The sequence below is a fragment of the Nelumbo nucifera genome, chromosome 6, assembly GCF_055504915.1.
Source record: "Nelumbo nucifera cultivar China Antique chromosome 6, China Antique-T2T, whole genome shotgun sequence".
Classification (NCBI taxonomy): Eukaryota; Viridiplantae; Streptophyta; class Magnoliopsida; order Proteales; family Nelumbonaceae; genus Nelumbo; species Nelumbo nucifera.
The window spans coordinates 63,064,947-63,088,374 of NC_142654.1; the positions used below are offsets into that span (position 1 = coordinate 63,064,947).

General features: G+C 38.7%; 1 protein-coding gene across 2 annotated transcripts in view; it reads left to right on the forward strand.

Moving 5' to 3' along the window:
- LOC104604350 (cytoplasmic tRNA 2-thiolation protein 1) overlaps nucleotides 1-19,785 on the forward strand; it is a 33,878-nt gene extending 14,093 nt beyond the window's left edge. Inside the window, exons 3-11 of one of the 2 annotated variants that reach the window (XR_016077850.1) lie at nucleotides 10,662-10,804; nucleotides 11,511-11,630; nucleotides 12,008-12,120; nucleotides 12,212-12,304; nucleotides 12,412-12,452; nucleotides 15,652-15,718; nucleotides 15,862-15,973; nucleotides 16,063-16,144; nucleotides 19,346-19,574. Coding sequence is in view for 1 of the 2 variants with exons in the window: in XM_010268651.3 (XP_010266953.1) it covers nucleotides 10,662-10,804; nucleotides 11,511-11,630; nucleotides 12,008-12,120; nucleotides 12,212-12,304; nucleotides 12,412-12,452; nucleotides 15,652-15,718; nucleotides 15,862-15,973; nucleotides 19,346-19,507 (851 nt within the window). In the remaining variant the exon portion in view is untranslated. Of the gene's footprint in view, nucleotides 1-10,661; nucleotides 10,805-11,510; nucleotides 11,631-12,007; nucleotides 12,121-12,211; nucleotides 12,305-12,411; nucleotides 12,453-15,651; nucleotides 15,719-15,861; nucleotides 15,974-16,062; nucleotides 16,145-19,345 lie in introns of both variants that reach the window. The other variant, XM_010268651.3, reaches the window with a different exon arrangement.
- The last annotated feature ends 3,643 nt before the right edge of the window (nucleotides 19,786-23,428 follow it).

The window sequence follows — 23,428 nt, forward strand, 5'->3', positions numbered from 1 at the left end:
ATACAGAAAAATAATTGGAAATGGGATGGAGAGTGCAATTGCGTTTACCTTTCTGCAAAGCAATAGGAAGATCAAGGTCAGAACTTGGAGTTGAGGCTGGGGTGGGATCAACTGCCGGATCTGTCGACGGTGATGAAGCTAGGGGAGGAGCCGATGCTTGACGATGTGTATACACTTGCCGGAAAGGTGGTCCTCTCTCAGGTAGCTGCACTGGAGGCGAAGACTGTGTTACGACCAGAACAAGAGGAATGGGATCCTCAACAGGTGGCGGTTTTTTCTTTCAGCCACCCCATTTTGTTGAGGGGTGTAGGTACATGAGGTTTGATGGATAATGCCATGTTGTTCCAAATATTCTTGAAAGTGTGTGGAAAAATACTCGCGGCCATTATCAGAACGAAGAATTTTAATATGTACACCAAATTGATTGCAAATTTCAGCATAAAATTTCTGGAAGATAGAAAACAGTTCACTATTTTCTTTCATAAGGTAAAGCCATGTCATCCTTGAATAATCATCAACAAAAATTACAAAGTACTTGTAACCATTATAAGACACTACTCTGTTTGGACCCAAGATGTTCGAATGGACTAAGGAAAAAGGACTCGATGTACAACTATCAACTCTAGGACTAAAGGAGCTGTTGCCGAACCACCTTCATCAAGATAATACAGTCCACCAGCTTCATGCCCTCCACCAATCTTCATCCCCGTCTTGAGATCCTGAAACACATAAAAGGAAGGGTAAAAAGTTATTGAGCAATTAAGAGACTGAGTCAATTTGCTAACAGACATCAGGTTAAAGGGAAACTTGGGAACATATAAAACAGAGGAAAGGGATAATGAGTCAGTGTCAACATTACCAATACCACATATGGCTGATGTAGAGCCATTGGCAAGAGTAATAGATTGGGAAATGGAGGACGGAGAAATGGATGAAAACACACCTGGAGTTCTAGTCATGTGATCGGAAGCTCCAAAATCTATAATCCAACGGGAAGATGTGGATGCCAGACAAGCCATACCTGTGTGTGCAAGGGTAGCTGTGTTCTATTGAGATGTACCCTGAATGAACCGCTCATACTCATCCCGTGAAACACTCACCATCTCCTTTCTGGAAGTATTTGTAGATGTAGTGGGGATCTGACCAGTGACTTCAGATTCTTGTCTTGAGCTACCACCATTTACAGCTGCATGATTCGCCCAGGTTGAAGGTGGGCCATGGAGATTGTAGCAAAAGTTGATAGTATGTCCCTCCATACCACAATGAGTACACCTTCTCTGAGTATTACCACATCCCCTACCACGGGCTCCCCCTGAGTGTCGTCCTCCAACACGACCACCACCACGATTATACATTCCACCACCACCACCATGACCATACATGGGTCCACCACCACTACCACGACCATGCTGACCTCCTCTACCACCACGACCTCCCCCTCTCGTAATTGCAAATGCAGACCTATCTGACATAGTGGAAGTCTCTATGGGTCCAACTGAAATCCTCCGAAGACGAGCAAACACTTCCTCAAGAGAGGGAAGAGCAGATCCACCTAATATCTGTGCCCTTACGGGTTCATACTCAGATTTCAGCCCTACTAAAAATCTGGTCACATCCAACTGCTCTCTTTGTTATTGCTGAATTTTGACATCAGGTGTAAGAGGATGATAAACATTCAACTCATTTCGTAAATTTCTCATATTGGCATAATAGTCCTCAAGACTCTGATTCCCTTGTTGCAGATTGAAGTACTCTTGGTACAGTTGGTAAACCCTAGTAGTGTTATCTTGTCTAGAATATAGTTTCCTTTAATGATCCCAGACTTCCTTGGCTGTATCTAAAAACATCAGGTTCACACTAATTTTGGACTCCATGCTATTCCACAGCCCAGTCATAATTTGAGCATCCTCCTGCTCACATTCATCATATCCCAAAGAATCAATTGAGGGTTTATCTTCTCTCACATGTTTCACTTTCTTTTTGGCTTTCAGGAAAACTTCAACAGACTTAGCCCAAGGGACATAATTCTCACCATTCAGTTTTATAGAGGCCATCTGCACATTCAGATAATCAGAAGGCACCATCACACTTGATTTGTATTCACTGCTGTCTCCCTTGACTGCACAAAAAAAACAGTGGGAGGTTGTACCACTAAATTGTTACTCTACTGCCCTAATAATTCACCACACTCCACACGAATGACTGAACACCACTAGGGTTCCTAGTACCAGGTTTCAGTAGCAACACACAACTATTCACCACTGTTTCAGCAATAATATTCACAACTGTTCACCACTTTTAGCAACAACACTACTGTTGCCGTTTACTGTTAGCACTAGAAACCCTCACAACACACCTCACGAATAATATTTTCAGTTCTGCAACATATAAAAAAAACTTGCTACATACCACAACTTAGTTTAAAGATCATGTACATGTCGAGTAGAGGGTACCAAGTCTTCACCGTCACCATCACAAAACCAGCCCTCTTTGAATTGCGAGTAGAGAGTTTTCTACCAACCATACAAAACCACAACGACTACACTCATTGGAGGCATGGAAACCCCCAAAAGGAGAAAACGACCAATCCTTTTCTTCCATTCTGGAAAACTCTCTAAATATCAATGAGAATTCTACAAAACCCTAGAGAGGAATGCGCAAAACAGAGAAAAGGAGACAACTGATTATCGTGGCTCTGACACCATGATAAAACTCAGATTAGATGTTCGTATATGTTCAGATAAGAAGAAACAGAGGGAAAAGAGAGAGAGAAGGAGAAGGAGAAAGAGAAGAAAAAGGAGAAAAGTCACAGCCGAGCTAGAGAGAAAATCTTGAAACCTCTAGTCGGCCCTTCTTTTATTTATACTCTTCTAAGATATATAAGGATTACCATTGTGCCCTCACTTAAGTGAGAGCTACATCAGCAGAGCAGTACATATATAACTAAACATAAAAGGACTGTACTACCCTTGTACAATCGACTCTAATAGGGTCCAAATTCTAGAGTCCACCTTAGAGGGGCCTAAGAAAACATTATTAAGAAGTCCAAGGAGGCTCAAAATACTGTCGAGGTCTGAGTCCCTCACAACCCTCCTCAGACCTAGGTTTCACCCAAACCCAAAACTGGAAGAGGCAAGGGTGATGAAAGAAGAAATTGGCTCATTTTTAAAATCAGAGAGAGCATACAAAGAAGGAAACTGGTCCTTAAGAGGAACATTCCCCACCCAAGTTTGTTCCCAAAATTCTATGGAATTGCCTGAATTCAAATCATACCTGACAAGAGGGGAGAATACTGGAAGCAGATCATGAATGGCTTTCCAAGGTGAAGTGCTTGTGGTCCTTGTTCTGATTCCAACATCCCATCCATTTTGCTCCATCCCATGTATGCTTTCCACTATTCTAGCCCATAGTGTAGTCTATCTTGTCCCAAGAGAACATCCTGTTGAGTTGGGCCTAGTTAGGAAGTTGTTGGGCTTTAGGCTCATTAATTTATGTTTTTAAGTTGTGACTGTTCAGCTACATTAGTAGCCGCCCTACTAAGGGCATCCTTGTAATATCTCATCCTTTAAGTTAAGTATAAATTATAATGAGGGGTTGGCGGCTAGGGTTAATCTAAGAATCCTGGTTGACTTCCTACTCTTTTCTCCTCCTCTTTTCTTCTCTACTGCTGAAATCTTCATCTTCCTCTTCCTCTTCTTTCCCTTCATAAGGAATTCAACTAAATATGCAATCAGTGATTTTTACTTGGTATCAGAGCAGGCCGAAGGTTCCTTGAGTTGTTTTCTCATGCAGCCCTAGATCGGCCGACTGCATGGTGATTTAAGAGGCTGATCAGAGATCTCAGGTAAGCCCAGTTTTTGGAATTTTTGGTGGATCTGTTTGCCCTGTAGCTGGTCTAGGGTTTCTCATCAAAATCAGGAAAAACTGGAGAAAGGGGAAGAGTCCTGTTTCTGTTGGACTCTTCAATTTTGACCTAGGAAGTGACGACCTAATTTTTTAGGGTTCCTTGGAGTTTTCTGTAAGGGGCGGTTCAAGTCTTGCTTGAGTTGGAGGCTTCTAGAGAGAGTGGCTGCCTCTTCTCTCTCTTCTCCTGTCTCGCAAAAAAGGAATCTTTTGTGGGAAGACAGTCTAGGACACCAGAAAGGTGTTGTTGGTTTCAGAAGTGTTTCGTTTGGTCTTCTTGCATATTTCAGTTATTTTCTTTACACTTTTTGAGAAGCATGAAAGGTCACAAAGTTGAAAATAAGCCCGGGAGTGAAATAAGACCAGTGGAAGGAGGTGCTGGAGATCTTTTCGGGATTGGGACCATTACTACAGTTAGGTTGGATGGTGCAAATTACTTAGAATGGCCACAATCTGCAAAGATGGCCATTGGTGCTCGTGGGAAATTAGAGTATATCACTGGTGAAGAAGTGAAACCCGAAACTAGCAACTCCCGGTGGGTACAGGAGAATTATATGGTGATGACTTGGTTGTGTAATTCCATGTTTCCCGATATAAGTAAAAATTTTTTATGGGCAAATACAACTAAGGAAATATGGGATGGGGTTGCAGAAACCTATTCACAGAGGGAGAATGTTGCTAGGGCTTATCAGTTGAGAAATCAAATTATTTCTACAAGGCAAGGAGATAGACTTGTTGTAGCCTATTTTTCAGCCCTTAAAACCCTGTGGTAGGAGATTGACCATTTAGAGACATTTGTTTGGGAAACCACTAAGGATGCCTATCAGAAACATCTAGCGAAGTATAGAGTGTTTGAATTTCTTGCTGGCCTTAATCCTGAGTATGATATTGCGAGACAACATCTTTTTTCCAGGGACAGTGTTACCCTTTCCCAGGCATATGCATTTGTGTCAAGGGAGGAGAGCAAGAGAGATGTGATGATGAAAAATCCTGTTTTTGATCAGTCTGCCATGGTGAGTACTGTGAAACCTAAACAAAGTGGAGATCGGGGTGGCAGTGAAATAAAGAAGGAAGATAAAAGAGATTTGATCTGTGACTATTGTAAGAAGCTTAAACACACAAGTGATACTTGTTGGAAGCTTCACCCACATCTTGTGCCGACTAGATTAAAAAATAAGAAGGGAAATGCTCACATGGCAGTTACTGGTGACATTCTGACTCCTACTACAACTGCTCTGGAGTTTGTTGTAGCTGCTGTAGTAAGGGCCAAACTTAAGAGGTATGGGCAACTTCTGAACCAGCGGGATACAACTAGTTCCAGTTCAGGAGCAAGCAGACAACAAGGTACAGGTGGTACTGGTAGAGTCCACCTCTGTTTGGATACTTCTTTCTTTTGCTGCCTCATACTCTTGGCCCTTGTTTCAACTTGATTTCCTAAATGGGGATCTGCAAGAGGAAGTGCATATGGATCTTCCTACTGGCTTCTACAGTGATGCTGAAAAGGGAAAGGTATTTAGGCTTAAGAAGTCACTTTATGGCTTGAAACAATCTCTTAGAGCATGGTTTGACAGATTCAGAAAGGCCTTGATTGCTTTTGGCCACACTCAGACTCAATCCGATCATACCTTGTTTGTGAAGCGAAGGGGATCTTGGGTGTTAGTCCTAATTGTTTATGTGGATGATATTGTTGTCACGGGGAATGATCTAAGTGAGATTGATTGTCTGAAAAGGAATCTACATAAAGAATTTGAAATTAAGGATCTTGGAGAACTGAGATACTTCTTAGGCATTGAAGTTGCAAGATCAAAACATGGAATTTTTATTTCTCAAAGGAAGTATGTCTTGGATATTCTTCAAGAGACAGAGAAGCTTGGAACGAAGGCAATCAATACCCCTATTGATCAAAACCATAGAATCAATGCATTAGAAGGTGAGCCAGTAAAGGACATTGGGAGATATCAGAGACGTGGGTCGGCTGCTATACTTGTGTATGACAAGACCAGACATTTCCTATGCAGTATGTGTGGTAAGTCAATACATGCATGCTCCATGAGTCCAGCATTGGGAGGCAGTTGACAGGATTCTTGCTTATCTGAAGGGACACCCGGGCAGAGGCATATTATTTACTGATCATGGACAATTGAAACTAGAGGCTTATATAGATGCAGATTGGGCAGGATGCCTTGATGACAGGAGATCAACTTCAGGAGTGTGCACCCTTGTTGTGGGTAACCTTGTCTCGTGGAAGAGTAAGAAACAAACAGTGGTGGCAAGATCAAGTGCTGAAGCTGAATACAGGGCCATGGCACATGGAGTTTCAGAACTTCTCTGGATCCGTTCCCTATTAGAAGAAATTGGTGGATAGGCGGAAGAACTTATGATGTTGTACTTTGATAAATAGGCAGCAATTAACATTGCCATAACCCAGTCCAGCATGACCGAACTAAGCACTTTGAAGTGGATAAACATTTTATAAGAGAAAGAGTGACTTCTGGAGAAGTTTGTCTTCCATACATTGCTTCTGATCTGCAGCTCGTTGATGTTCTCACAAAAGGTGTTGCAAAGAACAAGCTGGCGCATGATCTACGCAAGTTGGGAATGTGTGACATTTACTCCCAACTTGAGGGGGAGTGTTAAGTTGGGCCTAGTTGTGTTTATTCTTATTTTAAGTTATTTAGTTAGGAAGTTGTTGGGCTTTAGGCCCATTAGTTTATGTTTTTAAGTTGTGACTGTTCAACAACATTAGTAGCCGCCCTACTAAGGGCATCCTTGTAATATCTAATCCTTTAAGTTAAGTATAAATTATAATGAGGGGTTGGCGGATAGGGTTAATCTAAGAATCCTGGTTGACTTCTTACTCTTTTCTCTTCTTTTCTTTTCTACTGCTGAAATCTTCATCTTTCTCTTCTTTCCCTTCACAAGGAATTCAACTAAACCTGCAATCAGTGATTTCTACTCATCCCATCCATTTTGCTCCACCATTAATAGATTCTTAGGTGGAAAACCAGTCCCTATTGGGACACATATGGTAGGAACAACCTGAATCCAGAATCCATTCATTCTTAGATCTGGTTCTATCATCTGCCACTAAGAGAACATCCACATTCTCATCCTCAGCCATATTAGCCTTTGCAAAGTTATTCTTTTTCATTTCTTCATTCTGGTTTTTGTTTTTCAACTTATAACATTTTGACTTAATGTGCCATTTCTTGTGACAATAGTTATAGGTCAAGTTCTTATGTCTAGATTTTGATCTAGACTTCGGTTTACTATTTGAGCCCTTATCCTTAGACTTCCCTCTTGCACACAATCCAGAGTCTTGACTATCACCCCTATTTATAGTCAAGTCTTTATCAATCACCTCTTTAGAGAGTAATGCCTTTTTAACATCCTCTATACTAATGGTATCTCTTCCATAGATGAGGGACTCTGTAAAAGACTTATATGAGGGTGGTAAGGAACAAAGTAACAAAAGGGCTTTGTCTTCATCTTCAACCTTAACATCAATATTTTGCAAATCCATAATAATAGATTTAAATTCATCAATATGAGATTTTATGGGTGTATCTTCAGCCATCCGAAACAGGAATAGTTGTTGCTTTAAGTAGAGCTTACTAGCAAGAGATTTTGACAAGTATAGAGACTCCAGCTGTCGCCACAAACCCTCAGCGGTCTTCTCATGAACGACTTCCCGCAAAACTTCATTTGATAGCAGCAATTGAATCGTGATTAGGGCTTTAAAATCTAACTCCTCCCATTCTTCATCACTCATAGTTGCAGGTTTCTTCTCCTTCCCGTACGAAGCTTTGTGCAGTTTGTCTTGTCTCAAGATGGCACACATCTTGACTTGCCAAATATTGAAACTGATGCTACTATCGAACTTTTCAATATTAAACTTCATTGATGACATTATAAGTGCCAAATGAAAAATAGGGCTCTGATACCAGTTTGTTACGGAAAAACCCAAGAAAACAAATTCGAATGGCACCCAAATTGAAAGTAAAAGTAGAGATAAAGAGAAACAAGCGCAGAGAACACACACAGATTTACGTGGTTCGACTTATAGCCTACGTCCACGGGCGAAGGAGGAATAGAAATCCACTATGAAGATGGAAATGGAGAAGAAGTACAAAGTTGTGCCCTCACAGAGAAAACCCTAAGCCCCAAAGTACTCCTAAAGCCTCACTCATCTCTCACAAGACTTAGGCTCTGTATACAAGAGAGAAAACCCTTGAAAAATACATAACTCTTCGTATTTGGTTCAGACCTATAAGATGAATATGGATTGGGTCCGCCCAAGCCCTATGCATCCACCACAAACCACTATGAAAATTTGCCTTTGGGTTTTTCTCAAATTAATTCGGAGAGGATTCATGAAGCGGGTCGCCACAAAGAATTCAAGGTACAAACATAACAGACAGATCTGTTGAGACATGGTCTCCTCCAATAGATGGCTGGAAGAAGCTGAACTTTGATGGGAGTTGTGTGGGTAATCCAGGCCCCTTTAGGCATAGGCGGGTGATTATAGATGAAGATGGGAACATCATTTTTCTATACTCTGGTCTTGTGGAACAGGGTGATGTGGCAAGGTCAGAGTTTCTGGCTGCAGTATATGGGGTTGAAAAGGCAAAAGGGCCGGGTATTAACAGACTGATCATTGAAGGAGACTTGAAAACTATTATAAAATGGTTGCAAAAGGGGGAGGGGGTGACATGATAGTTGAGAATTGAATTCAGGAGATTTAAATGGCTATCAAAGGACATGTCAATCCAAGTGGGATGGGTGAGGAGAACTGCCAACAGCTTGGCAGATAGCTTAGCTAAGCAAGGGGTACAAAGAATGCATCTGTTTTGGTCTCAATTGTAATTTTGGTTTGGGTCAGCTTTCTAAAGCTGGGTTTCTTTTACAACTTCTTGTTGTAAACTTGTTTTCTTCTAATCAATGAAATCTTTTCTGTGTTTCTGATAAAAAATTGCATTAGATGCTACAATAGTCATCTTTTCAGTGTTAGTTATGGAAACAATTAAGGCTCGTTTGAATGCACATGTGCATTGTTAACAAAAGATATATTTCAAATTTCAAAGAAAAAATGTATGAAGTTCATTTAACTGAAAATCTTTAAATACCTTTCTTTTAAACAAGTCTACTTCCATGACAGGATACCATGTTTTTCTACTATTAGTTTTGAACTCCCATTTGCAGGATATGCGATAAACTTGTTTCAAATGTCAATTGGAACACTAATTTGATGCTTTATGCTTTTGGAGGGAGTGATCTAAATATAGCCTACTCCACAACAAAGCTTAACAATGGTATTAGAGAACCATAAAGCTTGACTGCAAACAAACAATGGTATCAGACAATGATATTGATCCTAGGCAATGTCCATGTCATACTAAAATGGAATATGTTAAATGTATTTTCTTTGTTGTTGAGGAGATTATTTGGGGTCCAGATTCTGAGAACCAGGTTGAGAGTCATGGACATGGTGAGATTATTGTGTCCAAGAGAGCTTTTATGGTCTTCTCAACTGGTGTCTGGAATAGATAAAAGTAGGATTATTGTCCATGGTGGGTAAGACAAAAGAAAGATAAGTGCAGAAGAAGAAACAAGAGGGAGGAGAACTGCACCTTCAAATCCATTAGAGAGAAAAAGTAGAAGTTCAAGAAAGTTGAGAGGAAGAGATCGAATAATGAGTTAGGTCTCAGCCTAAAGCAAGCCAGTTCTGCATGTATTCGTAGAGCCTAGGTTACATGTGTTGGACCTTACTTAGTTGAAGAGAGGGAGGTTCATGTCATGACCCAATTAAGAGTTTGAGTTCATCCGTGCATGAATTGGGCTGAAATTTAGTTGTGGTTCAAGTCTAAAACTAACTTATATTTTAAGAATGTATAAATTTGTAGCTAAATGGGATGACCTAAACTCTCTTGCAATTGGATAAAGCTTAAGGAATGCACATTTGGATTTGTTGCCAACACTCAAAAGTCCTGTGAGGCAAAATAGTTATGCCTTGCTATGTCTTTGATCTTTGGAGGATCCAAATAAAAACACAAGGCTCCTGCTTCTCACATGTGAAGCATTTCGAAAACCAGAGTCAGCAAAGGAACTATTCATCATCAACGATTGGGCTGTTGGACCATATTCCTGAAACAGTATGAAGAACATAGAAGTGTGGATTTGCTGCACATGGGTGCCATACGCACAAGGGTGGGTATAGGATGGTATAAAATTGGGAGACATAGTGAAGAACAGCAGGTAGTTCCAATTTTAACTTGAAGTTGGGCAGTTACCTTATTTCGTCATGCTTCTTGTAAGGACTAGATTGACAGCGTTAGAGTAAGAACAGCTGGTGGGTCTCAGATTGACCATTGCAAGATGCTACTAAGGTTGCACATTCACACTTGATATAAATAGACTTTCTCTACAATCTTCCCTACAGGAATCAATCTCCTGCAAAGTTCCTTTGGCTGATACTTTTGATGCCTTAGATGTTCTCTAGGTGATAACTTACTGGGTTTGGATATACACTTCATGAAGGGATCCTTCATTTCCACTTTGCATCCTGGGTTGGCATCAGCTTGGTATTTCTATAATTGAGAGACATAGTGAAGATTGGCATTCACTATATCATATTTTAATTGGGTTTCTTTGAATTATTTAATATCTGGTGTACAAAAAGTTATGAACTCAAGTTGATCAATAAAAGCTATGAACTGGGATCCATATTTACTACTATCACTTTTAATTACTGTGTGCAGATTCTACAGTCCTTGCCTATGTTTTGTCTGAGTTGAACCGCCGGCACAAATATGGCCTGGACCTCTTCCTGTTGTCTGTTGATGAAGGGATTACAGGGTATAGGGATGACTCACTGGAAACTGTCAAAAGAAATGAAATTCAGGTAATCAGATGCACTATTATATGAAACACTTTTTTCTTATAGCTTCTACTTAGATTTCTTAAATTTTTTATTATTTTATTCATTGACATCAAGCGTGTCACACGGTATGAAGATTTGACAAGAATTTTACAGTTCTGCCAATTCAAACCATGCCTTCCAAGTCAAAAGATCATTGCTTGAATCAGATTTTCATAAATATTTTCCACCTTGCAGGTTTGCACTCAAGATCTGCAGGTTACCTGTGTGTGGGATTCATTGCTGGATCCCCCCAATAGGAACCCACCTACGAGTGTGTAAGTACATGAGATACATTCCTATTGGGTATCCAGCAATGGATCCTGTTAATAGGTAACCAGCAGATTTGTACGCTCCACCTTGTTTTTTCCCAGTTTCTCCATGAAACTGAACTTCTTTTGGTAAAGAAGATTCCCAAGACATCTATATAAGTTGTATAGACCATTTTCCCTGGAGTTGTTAGTATTCTTTCTATGGAATACTAAAATTGTAAATGATTATTGATTCTATTGCCACAGAAATGTTTTTACAGTTTTTGACTGTTGAGGCTTTTCATTTTTGTCTTTATTGGGTTTTTAGTTATTGATTTCTATTCTCACCATTGCTTTGAAAGACAATTCTTATTTGTTCACCATTTGTTTTCATTCTGTGCTACTTTTCTGATACTTATCTGTGCTATCCATTGTTTCAGTATGGCCTGCCCCTAAAAGTTGTCTCATACAAGGATCTATATGGGTGGACAATGGATGAAATAGTGAAGATGATAGGCTTGAAAAACAATTGCACTTTTTGTGGGGTTTTTCGTCGTCAGGTATTTGTAGATCTGTTCTTTGGGTGCACAAGCACATGCATCTTTTTTGGTGGAACTTTTGAGTTTTATGTTCCCCTTTGCCATATAGATCCTTTTCAATCATATATAGGAATTTGTAAAACAGAAAAATTGAAAAAAAAAATCGAAGATCTTCTATACCTTATGGCAAGCACAGGTTCATGGTGATTTGGAACATACCATTTTGAGTCTCACAACCCCTTGACCATGTTTTTCATAGGCTTCTTTGTATTATGACTGTAGTAGCTTCTATTTCAGTCACTGGAGGCTTCTTTAACCCAAGTGTCTTTATAGTTTCAACTTGTGAAGTTCCTCAATTAAATAATTTTTTTTTCTTTCGACTTTTGTCCTTATGTCAGGCCCTTGATCGAGGAGCTGCACTTCTGAAGGTAGACAAGCTTGTTACTGGGCATAATGCAGATGATATTGCTGAAACTGTTCTCTTAAACATATTGCGAGGTGACATTGCAAGGTAATGCATCATTCCGAAAATCTCTCTCTCTCTCTCTCCCTCAGCACAGAAAAAAAAATGAAAATGTGATTTTATACTTTCTGCTTTGTAGATTGAGTAGATGTACTTCTATAACGACTGGCGAAGATGGACCAATTCCAAGATGCAAGCCTTTCAAGTACACATATGAGAAGGAGATTGTTATATATCCTTATAGTTGAATTCCACATTTTCTATGAAGTTGTTTGCATGATTTCTGTCTCAATTTATTATTGTTTACTGCACACTGCAAAGCCTTGACCAGAAATTCACGTATGCATATTTTAAAAGGCTGGACTACTTCTCCACTGAATGTAATGGCTCTAATTCCTACTTTTAACTTTATCTTGTTCTTCATTTTTTTTTTTTAAAGTTTCTCTACATGGTTTTGTTTTGTCCTATGTTTTCACATCGTAAATCAAAGTACAGTTTGAAATGATAGTTCAAGGCACCTTCAAGCTAGAATTTTCTCAGAAAAAAGCTATTTTTTTATCAGCAATAAGGATTGATTCATTAATTAAAATATGTGGAGTTAAGTGCAGACTGATGACCCAAATGTCATCCCCAGAAAAAAAAAGCTATTTTGGATTTAAAAATATGACACTGTGAAGCTGTTTGGTCACCCACCCATTTTATAATGATTAGGTTTTATCTAAAAAGGTGTACCTAGAATTGCATGCAGAAATTTTTAAGGAACTAAAAGTTATTGTCTTAGCAATCTGTTCTTTCTTTTTTCCTCTACAGTCAAAACAATCTAAAAGAATATGGTATTTTTCAGATGAAAGGTTAAAATTGTCTATCAAATAGACCTAACTTGGCTTGTGGAAGGGAGACTGATGGTGGATGGGGTTCTGGTTGCAAATGAACTTTTAGACTCGAGGCTGAGAAATGGTAGGGCTGGCCTACTTTGCAAAGTGGACTTGGAAAAGGCGTTCGGTCTTGTGAACTGGAATTTTTTAGACTATATCCTTAGAATGAACTTTGGACCTAAATGGAGAAATTGGATGAAAGTTTGTGTTACCACACCCTCTTTCTTGATTTTGATAAATGGAACTTCTTGTGGGAAGTTTAAAAGTTCAGGAGGCGTAAGACAAGGGGACCCACTCTCCCCTTTCCTCTTCATATGTGTTATGGAAGCTCTCAGTAAATGGTGAAAAGGGCTGCTACAGGAGCTTTTATAGAAGGTTTTGAAGTGGGGAATGAGAGGGTGGAAGTAGCTCTTCTGCAGTATGCTGATGATTGCTATTTTGTGATGCATCCAAAGAACAACTACACCATGTAATGGATTTGCTGAGGTGGTTTGGAATTGCTTTACATCTGCAAGTAAATCTGCCTAAAAGTGAGTTGGTAGCTGGCGGGAGGTGCAGGAACTATCCTAATGGGCAGAAGAATGGGGATGTTAGGTGGGGAAGTTACCTCTAAAATACCTAGGAATGCCTTTGCGTGCATGGTGCAACTCTAAATCTATTTGGGAGTGAATTGTTGAAAGAGTTGAGAAAAAACTCACTTCCAGGAAATCAAAATACCTCTCCTATGGAGGCAAGATTACTTTGGTGAAAAGTGTGTTGTCCTCCCTCCCTTTGTATTTACTCTCAGTGTACCCAATACCAACAGGACTGGCCAATATCTTAGAAAAGAAAATGAAGGATTTCCTTTGGAGAGGTTGGAATGAAGAGAAGAAGTTTCATGTAGTTAATTGGAACAAAGTTTGTAGACCAAAAACCCCTTTTGGGGTGAGAAGAGTAAAAGATTTTAATACTGCCCTTTTAGAAAAATGGTTTTGGTTTTTTGGGGAAAATCAATGGGGTTTGTGGAGAAGAGTGATCCTTGCAAAATATGGCAACAGAAATCTAGTGTGGGACCCAGGAGCTGCTAGCCAGTCCTACGGATGCTCAGTCTGGAAGGGAACTGAAAAGGCTTATGGTGCTTTTGCAAAAGGGGTGAAATTCAAGATTGGGGATGGGTTGAGGGTGAAGTTTTGGAAGGATGTTTGGTGCAGAGAAAGGCCACTTGCAGATGCTTTTCCTGATCTCTTTGATGCCGCGGTAGATAAAGAGTCCAAAGTATCTGATTGTATGCAGCTGCAAGGTGGAAGCGGGGTGCGACTTCCTCAATTTAGAAGAAATTTAAATGCCTGAGAGGTGGATGCAATGATGGAAATGATGCATTTGCTATATAACACAAGTAAAAGTTGGGAGGGCTGACTGTACAGTTTGGCAATGGGACAAGGCAGGAAAGTTCACAGTCAAATCTTTTCACATTGCTTTAACCAATAGAGAAGAGCAGTTAGTTCCTGTCAACATCATTTGGTGCAAGAATGTTCCCTCAAAAATTGATTTTTTTTTTGTCTGGACGGCTTTGGCTTATTTAAACAAAATCCTAACCAGGGATAATCTCCTATGGAAGGGCATGCTTTTGGACTCAACAGATTGTGTTCTTTGTGAAGGCCACTCAGAATCTGTGGATCATCAGCTGTTACATCATCGTTTCTCTTTTGAGATATGGTCCAGAATAGCTCAACTTTTTGAGGTGCAAAGCTGTTGTCAAGGATCAACAGTGGAGTTTATAAAAGGTTGGAGGGTGGTAGGTCTGAGCAAAAGAGGAAAACTAATCTAGAACATAGTCCCAGCTGTGGTGTTTTGGTGCTTATGGCAGGAGAGAAACACAAGAATCTTCAAAAATGCATTCCTGCAGTGGTGCTTTGGGAAAAATGCATTCCTGCCTTGTGGGCCATTTGCACTTTAAGAATATAGGTTTCAGTTCACTTTTTTTTATATGAAAATCTTTTTGCAAAGCAGGGTGGGGGCATAGTGCTGCCAGGGCAGTTTTCTGATCAGTCCCTGTGTACATCATCTTGTTGTACATGTTTTGTTTTTCTTAATATATCCTTACTTTACCTTGTCTCAAAAAAAAAATAATAATAATAATAGTAAACTGTGCTTGAGATAATTTGAGTCAATTTCTCAAGACAACCTTGAATAACCCTGAATTTAGTTCCTTCAATTGGATGAGATTTTTCGGTCCTGATCCTTTGTAGAGGGGAAATGTGCCCAAATGCAAAGTTTATTTCTTTTAATTGGATTAGATTCTTCTATCCTGTTCATGCTATCAAGTCTTATCTTCCTGGTTTGCAACATTCCTCTGGCCTTGCTGTGAAATAATTTTTATCAATTCTTCAAAATATTAATATACGTATATAATATATTGTGATTCTACTTTCATAGGTTTTAACAATTTTCATTTTCTTAAATAAACACTTGTATTATAAAACTATTAGTATGGTTTACATAATTATCCCCTAGAAAGATGATTCTTGAATTTCCTAAGGATTTGGTTATTGGATGCAAAATTTATTTTGATATTGTGTTGTTTTTCTGATTGTCCATCGTATGAGATTTTCTGGCTCTTCATTTTAGATTGTACAAAGTCAGAAATGATATATCTAATGCCATGTGCTAACTTCTCTAGCCTATACTGATCCATGTTATGAAACTTATATCATTTGAATTACAGGTATTTATTCACCTAATGCATACCGTGGTTTTGCTCGTGAGTTTATTAAGGATTTGGAAAGAATCAGGTTATTCTTTAAAATCTTTGATAAACATATTTTATTAGCATCTCTGACATGGAATTGGTTCAATCTATAGAGTTCTATGTTTTGTTGACATAATTATGTTATGTGTTAACCTATTGTCATTTGTGTGTGTGTATGTTCTTCAGGCCTAGAGCCATACTTGACATCATCAAATCTGGCGAGGATTTCAGGATATCCACTTCTACGAAAATGCCAGAGCAAGGAACATGTGAACGATGTGGTTATATTTCTAGCCAGGTATACCTTGTTTCTAGTTTTTTTTTTTAATTATCTCCCTCACTTATCTTTTGATGTAAAGGCACAACACAATAAATTATCTACTGCAGATCTAACATTTCTACTGACATTGGAGCACTTAAAAAGACGCGTAAATTCTAGCAGACTTGGAATACCTTCTGAATACAGAAGGTACTGTCAGACTTGGAATACCTTCTGAATACAATACCTTACCATTTTCGTGGGGGAAAAAGCAGACTTGGAATTGCTTTGCTGAATAATAATTAACCAAGATGGCACGTTCATGAGAAATTTTGAATCCCTAATCTGTTGACTGTGCAAAGAACAATCAACTCCTATTTTTCCTCATAATTATGAAAATCTAGCATGGTCCCTGTTTATATCAAGTTCTCTACAATTATTTTCAGGGATGATTACTTAAGCCAGTGCTTGTGCTTTAAGAGATGTTTGCACCTCAAGTGTGCCTAGGCTCACAAGTGAGGCTTGCATTATGGGATGCACCTCACCTGAACCTAAGTCCGACTAACCTGATGTGTTGCTATTTTTTGGAAAAGTGACCTTGAGTTTGATGTCTAAATAAGTTAATTACTGTAATTTATCAGGAAGAAGTTAATTACTGTATTGTAGGTCATAACTATGATTTTGACTTTAAACAACCTTCAAGGCTACAATTTTAGTAATGCAACACTAATTAATTTAGATGATACGATTTTATTTCTTTCAAATTTTAGATTTGTATGTTTTATATATTAAGTTTTCCTTTTAATTATTTTTCACAAGTGGCTCCGAGCTTCGTTCAGGTTTGCATCTCACCTTGTTTCCCGTGCCTCCAGTTCTGCGAACCCTTGGCGTTTTAGTTACTCTTCTTGCTTTAATATCACTGACTTAAACATCCTTTGGGTTGTCTAACAAATATTAGACCTCCCTTACACCATAAAATATTAAATAATGTCTCCTATCAAACAATCCAGATGCTTGTTTTGACAGAATGTTGTGGAAACTCTAAAACACCCTTGTCGGATGTCAAATACCCCCTGATACACACTAGAGAAACATATTGCAGCTGGAGAAGAAGGTATAAACCAGTCCAACAAACCACTGTTTAATAGTCCAAAATTGCTAATTTTGTGCAACCTACCTCCAACACTCCCCTAGTTTCACCAAAGAAGATGAAAGCAAGTTGCCTAAATTATAAGTTGCTGAAGAATATAATTAATTGCAAGTTCAGACAAAGTTCCTTGCAACCACCAGAGAAGTCATGTCAGTCGAAACAGGATGTCAGAGTCATTTTAGAATTCCCCTGATGTTTGTCTTTGTTTGCAGACTTTTAAATCCAATGGACCATGTTCTAACCTCTCTCTTTGCACCTAATTATCTATATTGATTTTCTTCAAACCTATTACAGGCTTAAATCAATCATCATTTAAGGCTTGTTCCTACTATATGGGGTCGGATATATGAATCCTGTTGCTGTTCTGCACTTCTGCCATTCCATTCTATCCAGTGGCACAAAATGACAGTTCAGTCTCTTTTAATAAGAGTTTGGCAAAAGTATACAACCTTCCCCTATCTGATCTTGGGACCCACAGTTTAGTGGGAGCTAGAATAATTTTCTTACAGGCTAAAATAATTCTTTTTTCCACATTATTTTGATTCTGATAATTTCTTGGCAACTAAGTGGTTGCCTTGTTGAATAATACATATCTTCTCCAAAAGTTAATCAAACACTTGAATACCCTGATGTTTGTAGGCTTTTAAATCCAATAGACCATGACCTAACCACTATCTTTTCACATAATTATCTATATGGTTATCTTCAAACCTCTTTATTACAGGTTTGTGTAATTTTCCTTGTTTCCACATTATTTTGAATCTGTTCATGTCTTAGCAATCAAGGTGGTTACATCATGTTGAATAATAAGTATCTTCAAAAATTGTTTACATCCACAGAAACATAAGGACATGCTCTGCACTGCTGAAACCTCTTGCACATCATATTGGTCTGGAGTCATTTGATTCCTATTTTTTCCATCATTTTCCCCTAAGAATGGCATTAGATTGTCTTTATTGTTTCCTTTTTTGAAAAAAAACATTAACATTTCTTAAGAGAAATATTCCTTTTTTTTTTGGCTAAAAGACTTGTATATATACCCTGAGTTTGCATAAATTGACTTAAAAGTACCCTGTGTTTATCAAATAGACGTAAGTATACCTTGTGATTCTTCTACTCTTTAATTTCTTTCAAGTTTTTCAAAATATACCTTGATTTTTTCAAACTCATGTGGTGGTGGGCATATCTGGCTGTGCCCACCCCCTGTCTCCCCTCTTATGTGGGTGATGGTGGAGTTCACTGCAAGCTTGTAAACTCCACATCTCAATCCTACAATCCTACAAGCTTGTAACTCTTTAAAGCTTATTAAACTTATTTTTCAAGCCTACAAGCCCTTCACGTTTTAACTCTTGTGTGAATTAGCAAAACTCTGTTTTGCTAGTTTTGCCTTGCATTCTAAAACTATTTCTCAAATGGCATCTAGAACTTTAATACTCATTGCAAATACCAAAGAAAAATATGACGATTTTCCCACCGAGACACCCTACTATTTTAATGTGTTTAAATTAGTTTACTTCCAAGGAGATTTCATTGGTAAGGGAACTGGGCCTTGGATTTTAGTAAGGACAGGTGTAGGGGATCCCGTAGTCCTATTCCTCCCAATGGCTTGAGGTCTTATGGGAAACCACCTGAGTACCGACAAACCGTGCTTGTGGTACATATGTGATCTCAAATACTTGCCCACACCAGATATAAGGTTTGGGTTTCTTGAAACCCTGGGTTTTTCTCTCTTTTGGCGCCATTGATGAAGATGGGCCGACTCTCTGCTACTCTATTCTCTCTCTCATTGAACAAACCCTAAAGAGATTGCAATAGAGGCAGTAATGTAACTCTCTTCTCTGAAGGGAAATTGTAACGTCAAAGTGGGAAGATGCAGCAGTGATTTGAGACGGTATTGTTACTGTGAATGGCACCACTCTCTGGCCCAATATGAGGCATTGGCTGAGTGATTAGAGGTAGTATTGTTACTATGGTTGTAGCAGTGATTAGAGGCGGTATTCTTCTCTCCTCACGTTCTTCCTCTTCTTCCTTCTTGCCTAGTAGGGCAAGACAGGATTCTAAAAACTTTAAATGACCTCACATGTGATGTTTCATTGATGGAGTATTTAAGTCCAGTGGGGTCAACCCACAAGGTATATTTAAGTCTATTTAAAAACTGGTATCTTTTAGTCAATTTATGACAACTCAGGGCATGTGCATGTCTTTTACCCATTTTTTAGTAACCAGTTCTGAATTGTCACATGCCAAATTTTATTTTGCAGAAATGGTGTAAAGCATGTGTGTTGCTTGAGGGGCTGAACAGAGGATTGCCAAAGTTGGGCATAGGGCGAAGTCGAGGGCTTAATGGGCATAAGAAGGATATTGAACAAATAAATCAAATGAACAATATCCAGAGCAAACCGTGTGGAAGTTTAGACTTTTGATGGATATGCAAAACCTTAGGAGTCCATTGAGGAATGCTAATTACAACCATTTATTAATAATCTTTATCAAGAGAACTCTCTCTTTCTCTCTCTCATTCATTATGTTTTCGGCTGTTGTCAGTCTGGCGTATTAGTTTTCTTCGGTTCTTTGATTCTTAAAGCATATCTTTTTTTTGTTTTTTTGTTATTTTTTTCAGCCATTTCAACTTGCCTTGTTAATCTACTATTCGAGATGGCAATTAAATGCCTTAATTTTATCTATTCCTTGATCACGTAAATAACTGTGGAAAATAATGAACGTGTTGTGAAGCATTTGAACTTTTAGGGTACAAATCTTCTGTTTCATATGATAAAAATGAGGTTTAATCATATCTGTTTCATATGATTAATGCTCAGTAGTCTTTGTCCAATCTAAGAGAGATGACATATTTCTTGGGACCTCCCAATAGAACATGAAAACGCCAGCGATCAAGGATAAAAACAGATACTTACACTGATTTATATCCTAAATTTGGCTGCACACTGCAGGATCAGTGGAATTTTCCTCTCCTTCCAAACATCTTGTTATATGTTAGGAAATTGCAGTGAATTACAAGTTTACAACTAGCGAGAGAAGTAGAGAACCACTACAAATTGATAACAAAAATCCGGGGATGGGTTCTTTGTTTTTTTGGTAAAAATTCAGGGATGTAGGATCAATGTAAAAGAATGCTAAACTTGTGCTGTTTTCGAGTATGACTTCCACATTGTCCTACAAATTTCTAACATTATCCTGCATAGCACATAATAAAATTTGCATCTTATATCCAACCATTTACTGTTTTAATTTTATAACCAAATTCCAGTGCTTGTTTACGGGGCTTTTAACACAACAGCATGCATCTGGCTTTGTGATGTGGGCCCCACATGGATAGTCATTTTGGTCAACCGGCTGTGGAAGCCTTTACTCGAGGGGGTGCTCTCGGCCCAGTGAATATCGCTTATTCTGGTGTTTATCAGTGGTGGTATACAATTGGCTTACGCACTAATGAAGATCTTTATACTGGATCTCTTTTTCTATTATTTCTTTCTGCTTTATCCTTAATAGCGGGTTGGTTACATCTACAACCGAAATGGAAACCAAGCGTTTCGTGGTTCAAAAATGCCGAATCTCGTCTCAATCATCATTATAAGCAATGTATGGTGAAAATCTGGAAATCCCGAACATGCTGTTGTTTAACAGCTGCATTTGGAAATGATGTAAATGGAATGCAAATCCGGGTTAGGGTAAATTTGCACTTTGGTTCAGTTTTGTCTATATGCATTAACAAATTACAGAAAACACATTTTTCAATGCATGTTTACATGGATAATGAAATGTAAAAGTACATCAAAAGAAGTAAATTTGCATTCAAGTGATCTTTTGATAAAAAAAGGATATATTTTATTGGAATTTGTATTTGTAGCTCAAGTCCACATGACCTACTTTTTGCATCGCTCGAAATGGCTCAAAGAACATGGTTAACAACTTCAATGGTTTATAGGCTACAACGCTGCTTTGTTTATACAGTTGTAAGCGGAGATACACCATATCACCAGTGTTAAATTCTTGTTCAATGTGGTGTTTGTCTATAAGCTTCTCATCTTGTTTTTGGCCATATTCGGATCATCCTTGAGTTTGTCTAGTATTTGATTGTTCTTTAGTTCCTCCTCAACTGACTGAACCTTCGTTGTTCTTGGAACATATGAGAGCAGGGTAGGTGGAGGATAACCATACACCAATTGGAAGGGAGTGGATTTAGTGACAGAATGGTATGTTGTATGTACCACCATTCAGTCAGGGGAAGCCATTTACATTAATCATTAGGCTAAAGTGGCGTTTGATTGTACTTGTCTGAATATGAAAACTTGCTTTTCAGACGCCACCAAGCGTTTGGTATACCCTCTTATTAGAGGTCTGAAATTGGATTTCAGATCTTAATTTCTAAAACATAGAGCTGTTGCTTAATGGATCAGACGTAATTCAAAGGTATTTAAAAGACAAATAATTTCAAATAAATTTTAATATTACATGTTTTTTTGTCCTTCGTGTACCTCGAATCGAACCTCGCGAGTCTACAACCTAAGGAAGCTTCATCGCCACCACCGTCGTTGCACCTCACTTCGAATTTGCAACCTAACTCGAATCGAACCTCATTGCGAATCTGCAACCTAATGAAGCTCCACCGCCTACCAACGCCGCTGCAACTTGCAGGGGCAATTCCTTCTCTCTCTCTCGTGCTCTTTCTCATGCTCTCTCTCTCCCCTGCCTTCCCGTCACTGTTGATGCAACAGCGGCGAAGGTTCCTTCTCTCTTGTTCTCTCTCTCCTGCCTTCCCGTCACCGCCGCTGCAAGTGCAGCGGCGGAGGTTCCTTCTCTCTCTCTCTCTCTCTCTCCCCTGCCTTTCCGTCGCTGCGGTTGCAAGCTATAGCGCGGCGGTTCCTTCTCTCTCGCTCTCTTTCTCTCCCCTTTGTTTTCCCGTCATCGCCACTGCAAACGGTTCCTTCTCTCTCTTTCCCCCCCTCTCTCTCTCTCTCTCTTTCTCTCTCTCTTTCTCTGTCTCCCCTCTCTTGTCATCACCGCTACTGCAAGTTGCATCAGTGGTGGTTCTGCGGTTCCTTGTTTCTCTCTTGCTCTTTCTCTTTCTCTTTCTCTCGCTCTCACTCTCTCTCTCTCTCTCACCTATCTCGCCACTACCACTGCCACTGCAACTTGCAGCGGCGGTTCGGTGAATAGTAATAATAATAATATTATTAATTATTAATTATTTTAATATTTTTTATTAAACACTACTAATTATTAATTATTTTTATTAACTAGTAATTTGTAATTATTTCATTAATTTTTAAAAATTATTTTAATTTTTATTTGTATAAATTATTAATTATTTTAATATTTTATAGTCATTAATTATTTTTTTAATTTTAATCGTTTCATTTAATGATTAGTAATTAGTAATTTTTAATTATTAATTTTTTATTTGTATTGTTACAATATTATTTTGAGGTTGAAAATTATTTTTATGAGATAATGCAAATTGAATTAAACATTTCCAAATAGTATATTTTAAGGGTAAAATAGTAAAATCAGTAAATTTCAGATGATAAAGGGTTGATTGAATACAAATGAACTTGTGGATTCAGAGTCTCTAAAAAGTAGAAAAGCATCCATGCCTCTTTTCAGATTTCAGACACTTAATATCTTTTTAACTTTTCAAACTTCGGATTTCAGATTTATCAAACACCACCTAAGTACTAGTGACACTGCATCATATCTAGGAAGGGGAAGTGGATAGAAATTGGCCTTGATGGTAAACCCTCGCACCTTGATGGGTACTTAAAAGCATTTGCCCGCTCCTTGAAGCTTCTCCCCATATGCCTTACCAACCATTTTTGGGTCCAAGAAATTGTAGATTGACTATCTACTAGTATTACCACGGGATGGGTCAAGATGTTACCAGACAGGTGCATAGCTTGAGAAGACTTGGCTCCCAAGAGGGCATGAAGAGAGATTTTAGACAGAACATCAATTTCTGTTGATAGCTTAGTCAGTGCGGTGTGGATCTCGACTTCCTTGTTTCATCCTCCGAGCCTATCACCCAAAAGAGTTTCTGCACTTTGCACTTGTTTTGGGGATGATAGACTTCATGGATTTTATAGAAGAGCCCTTGGCTTTGCGCTCCTAGGCTTTTGTAGGAGAAAGCTTCTTAACCTCTGGCACCCGAACTGATGTTTGGGTTGGTGGAGGTGGTTTCGACCTGGGAAAGTCTACTTTACTCATTCTATGCCGAGCACTCAATTCTTCCTCTTCTAATAACAAATCATCCACCCAAGTTTTCTTCAGTCCAACCCTTTACTCAACTAAACAACCTTTGAAAAGTTCTCCAAATAATCCTATACACT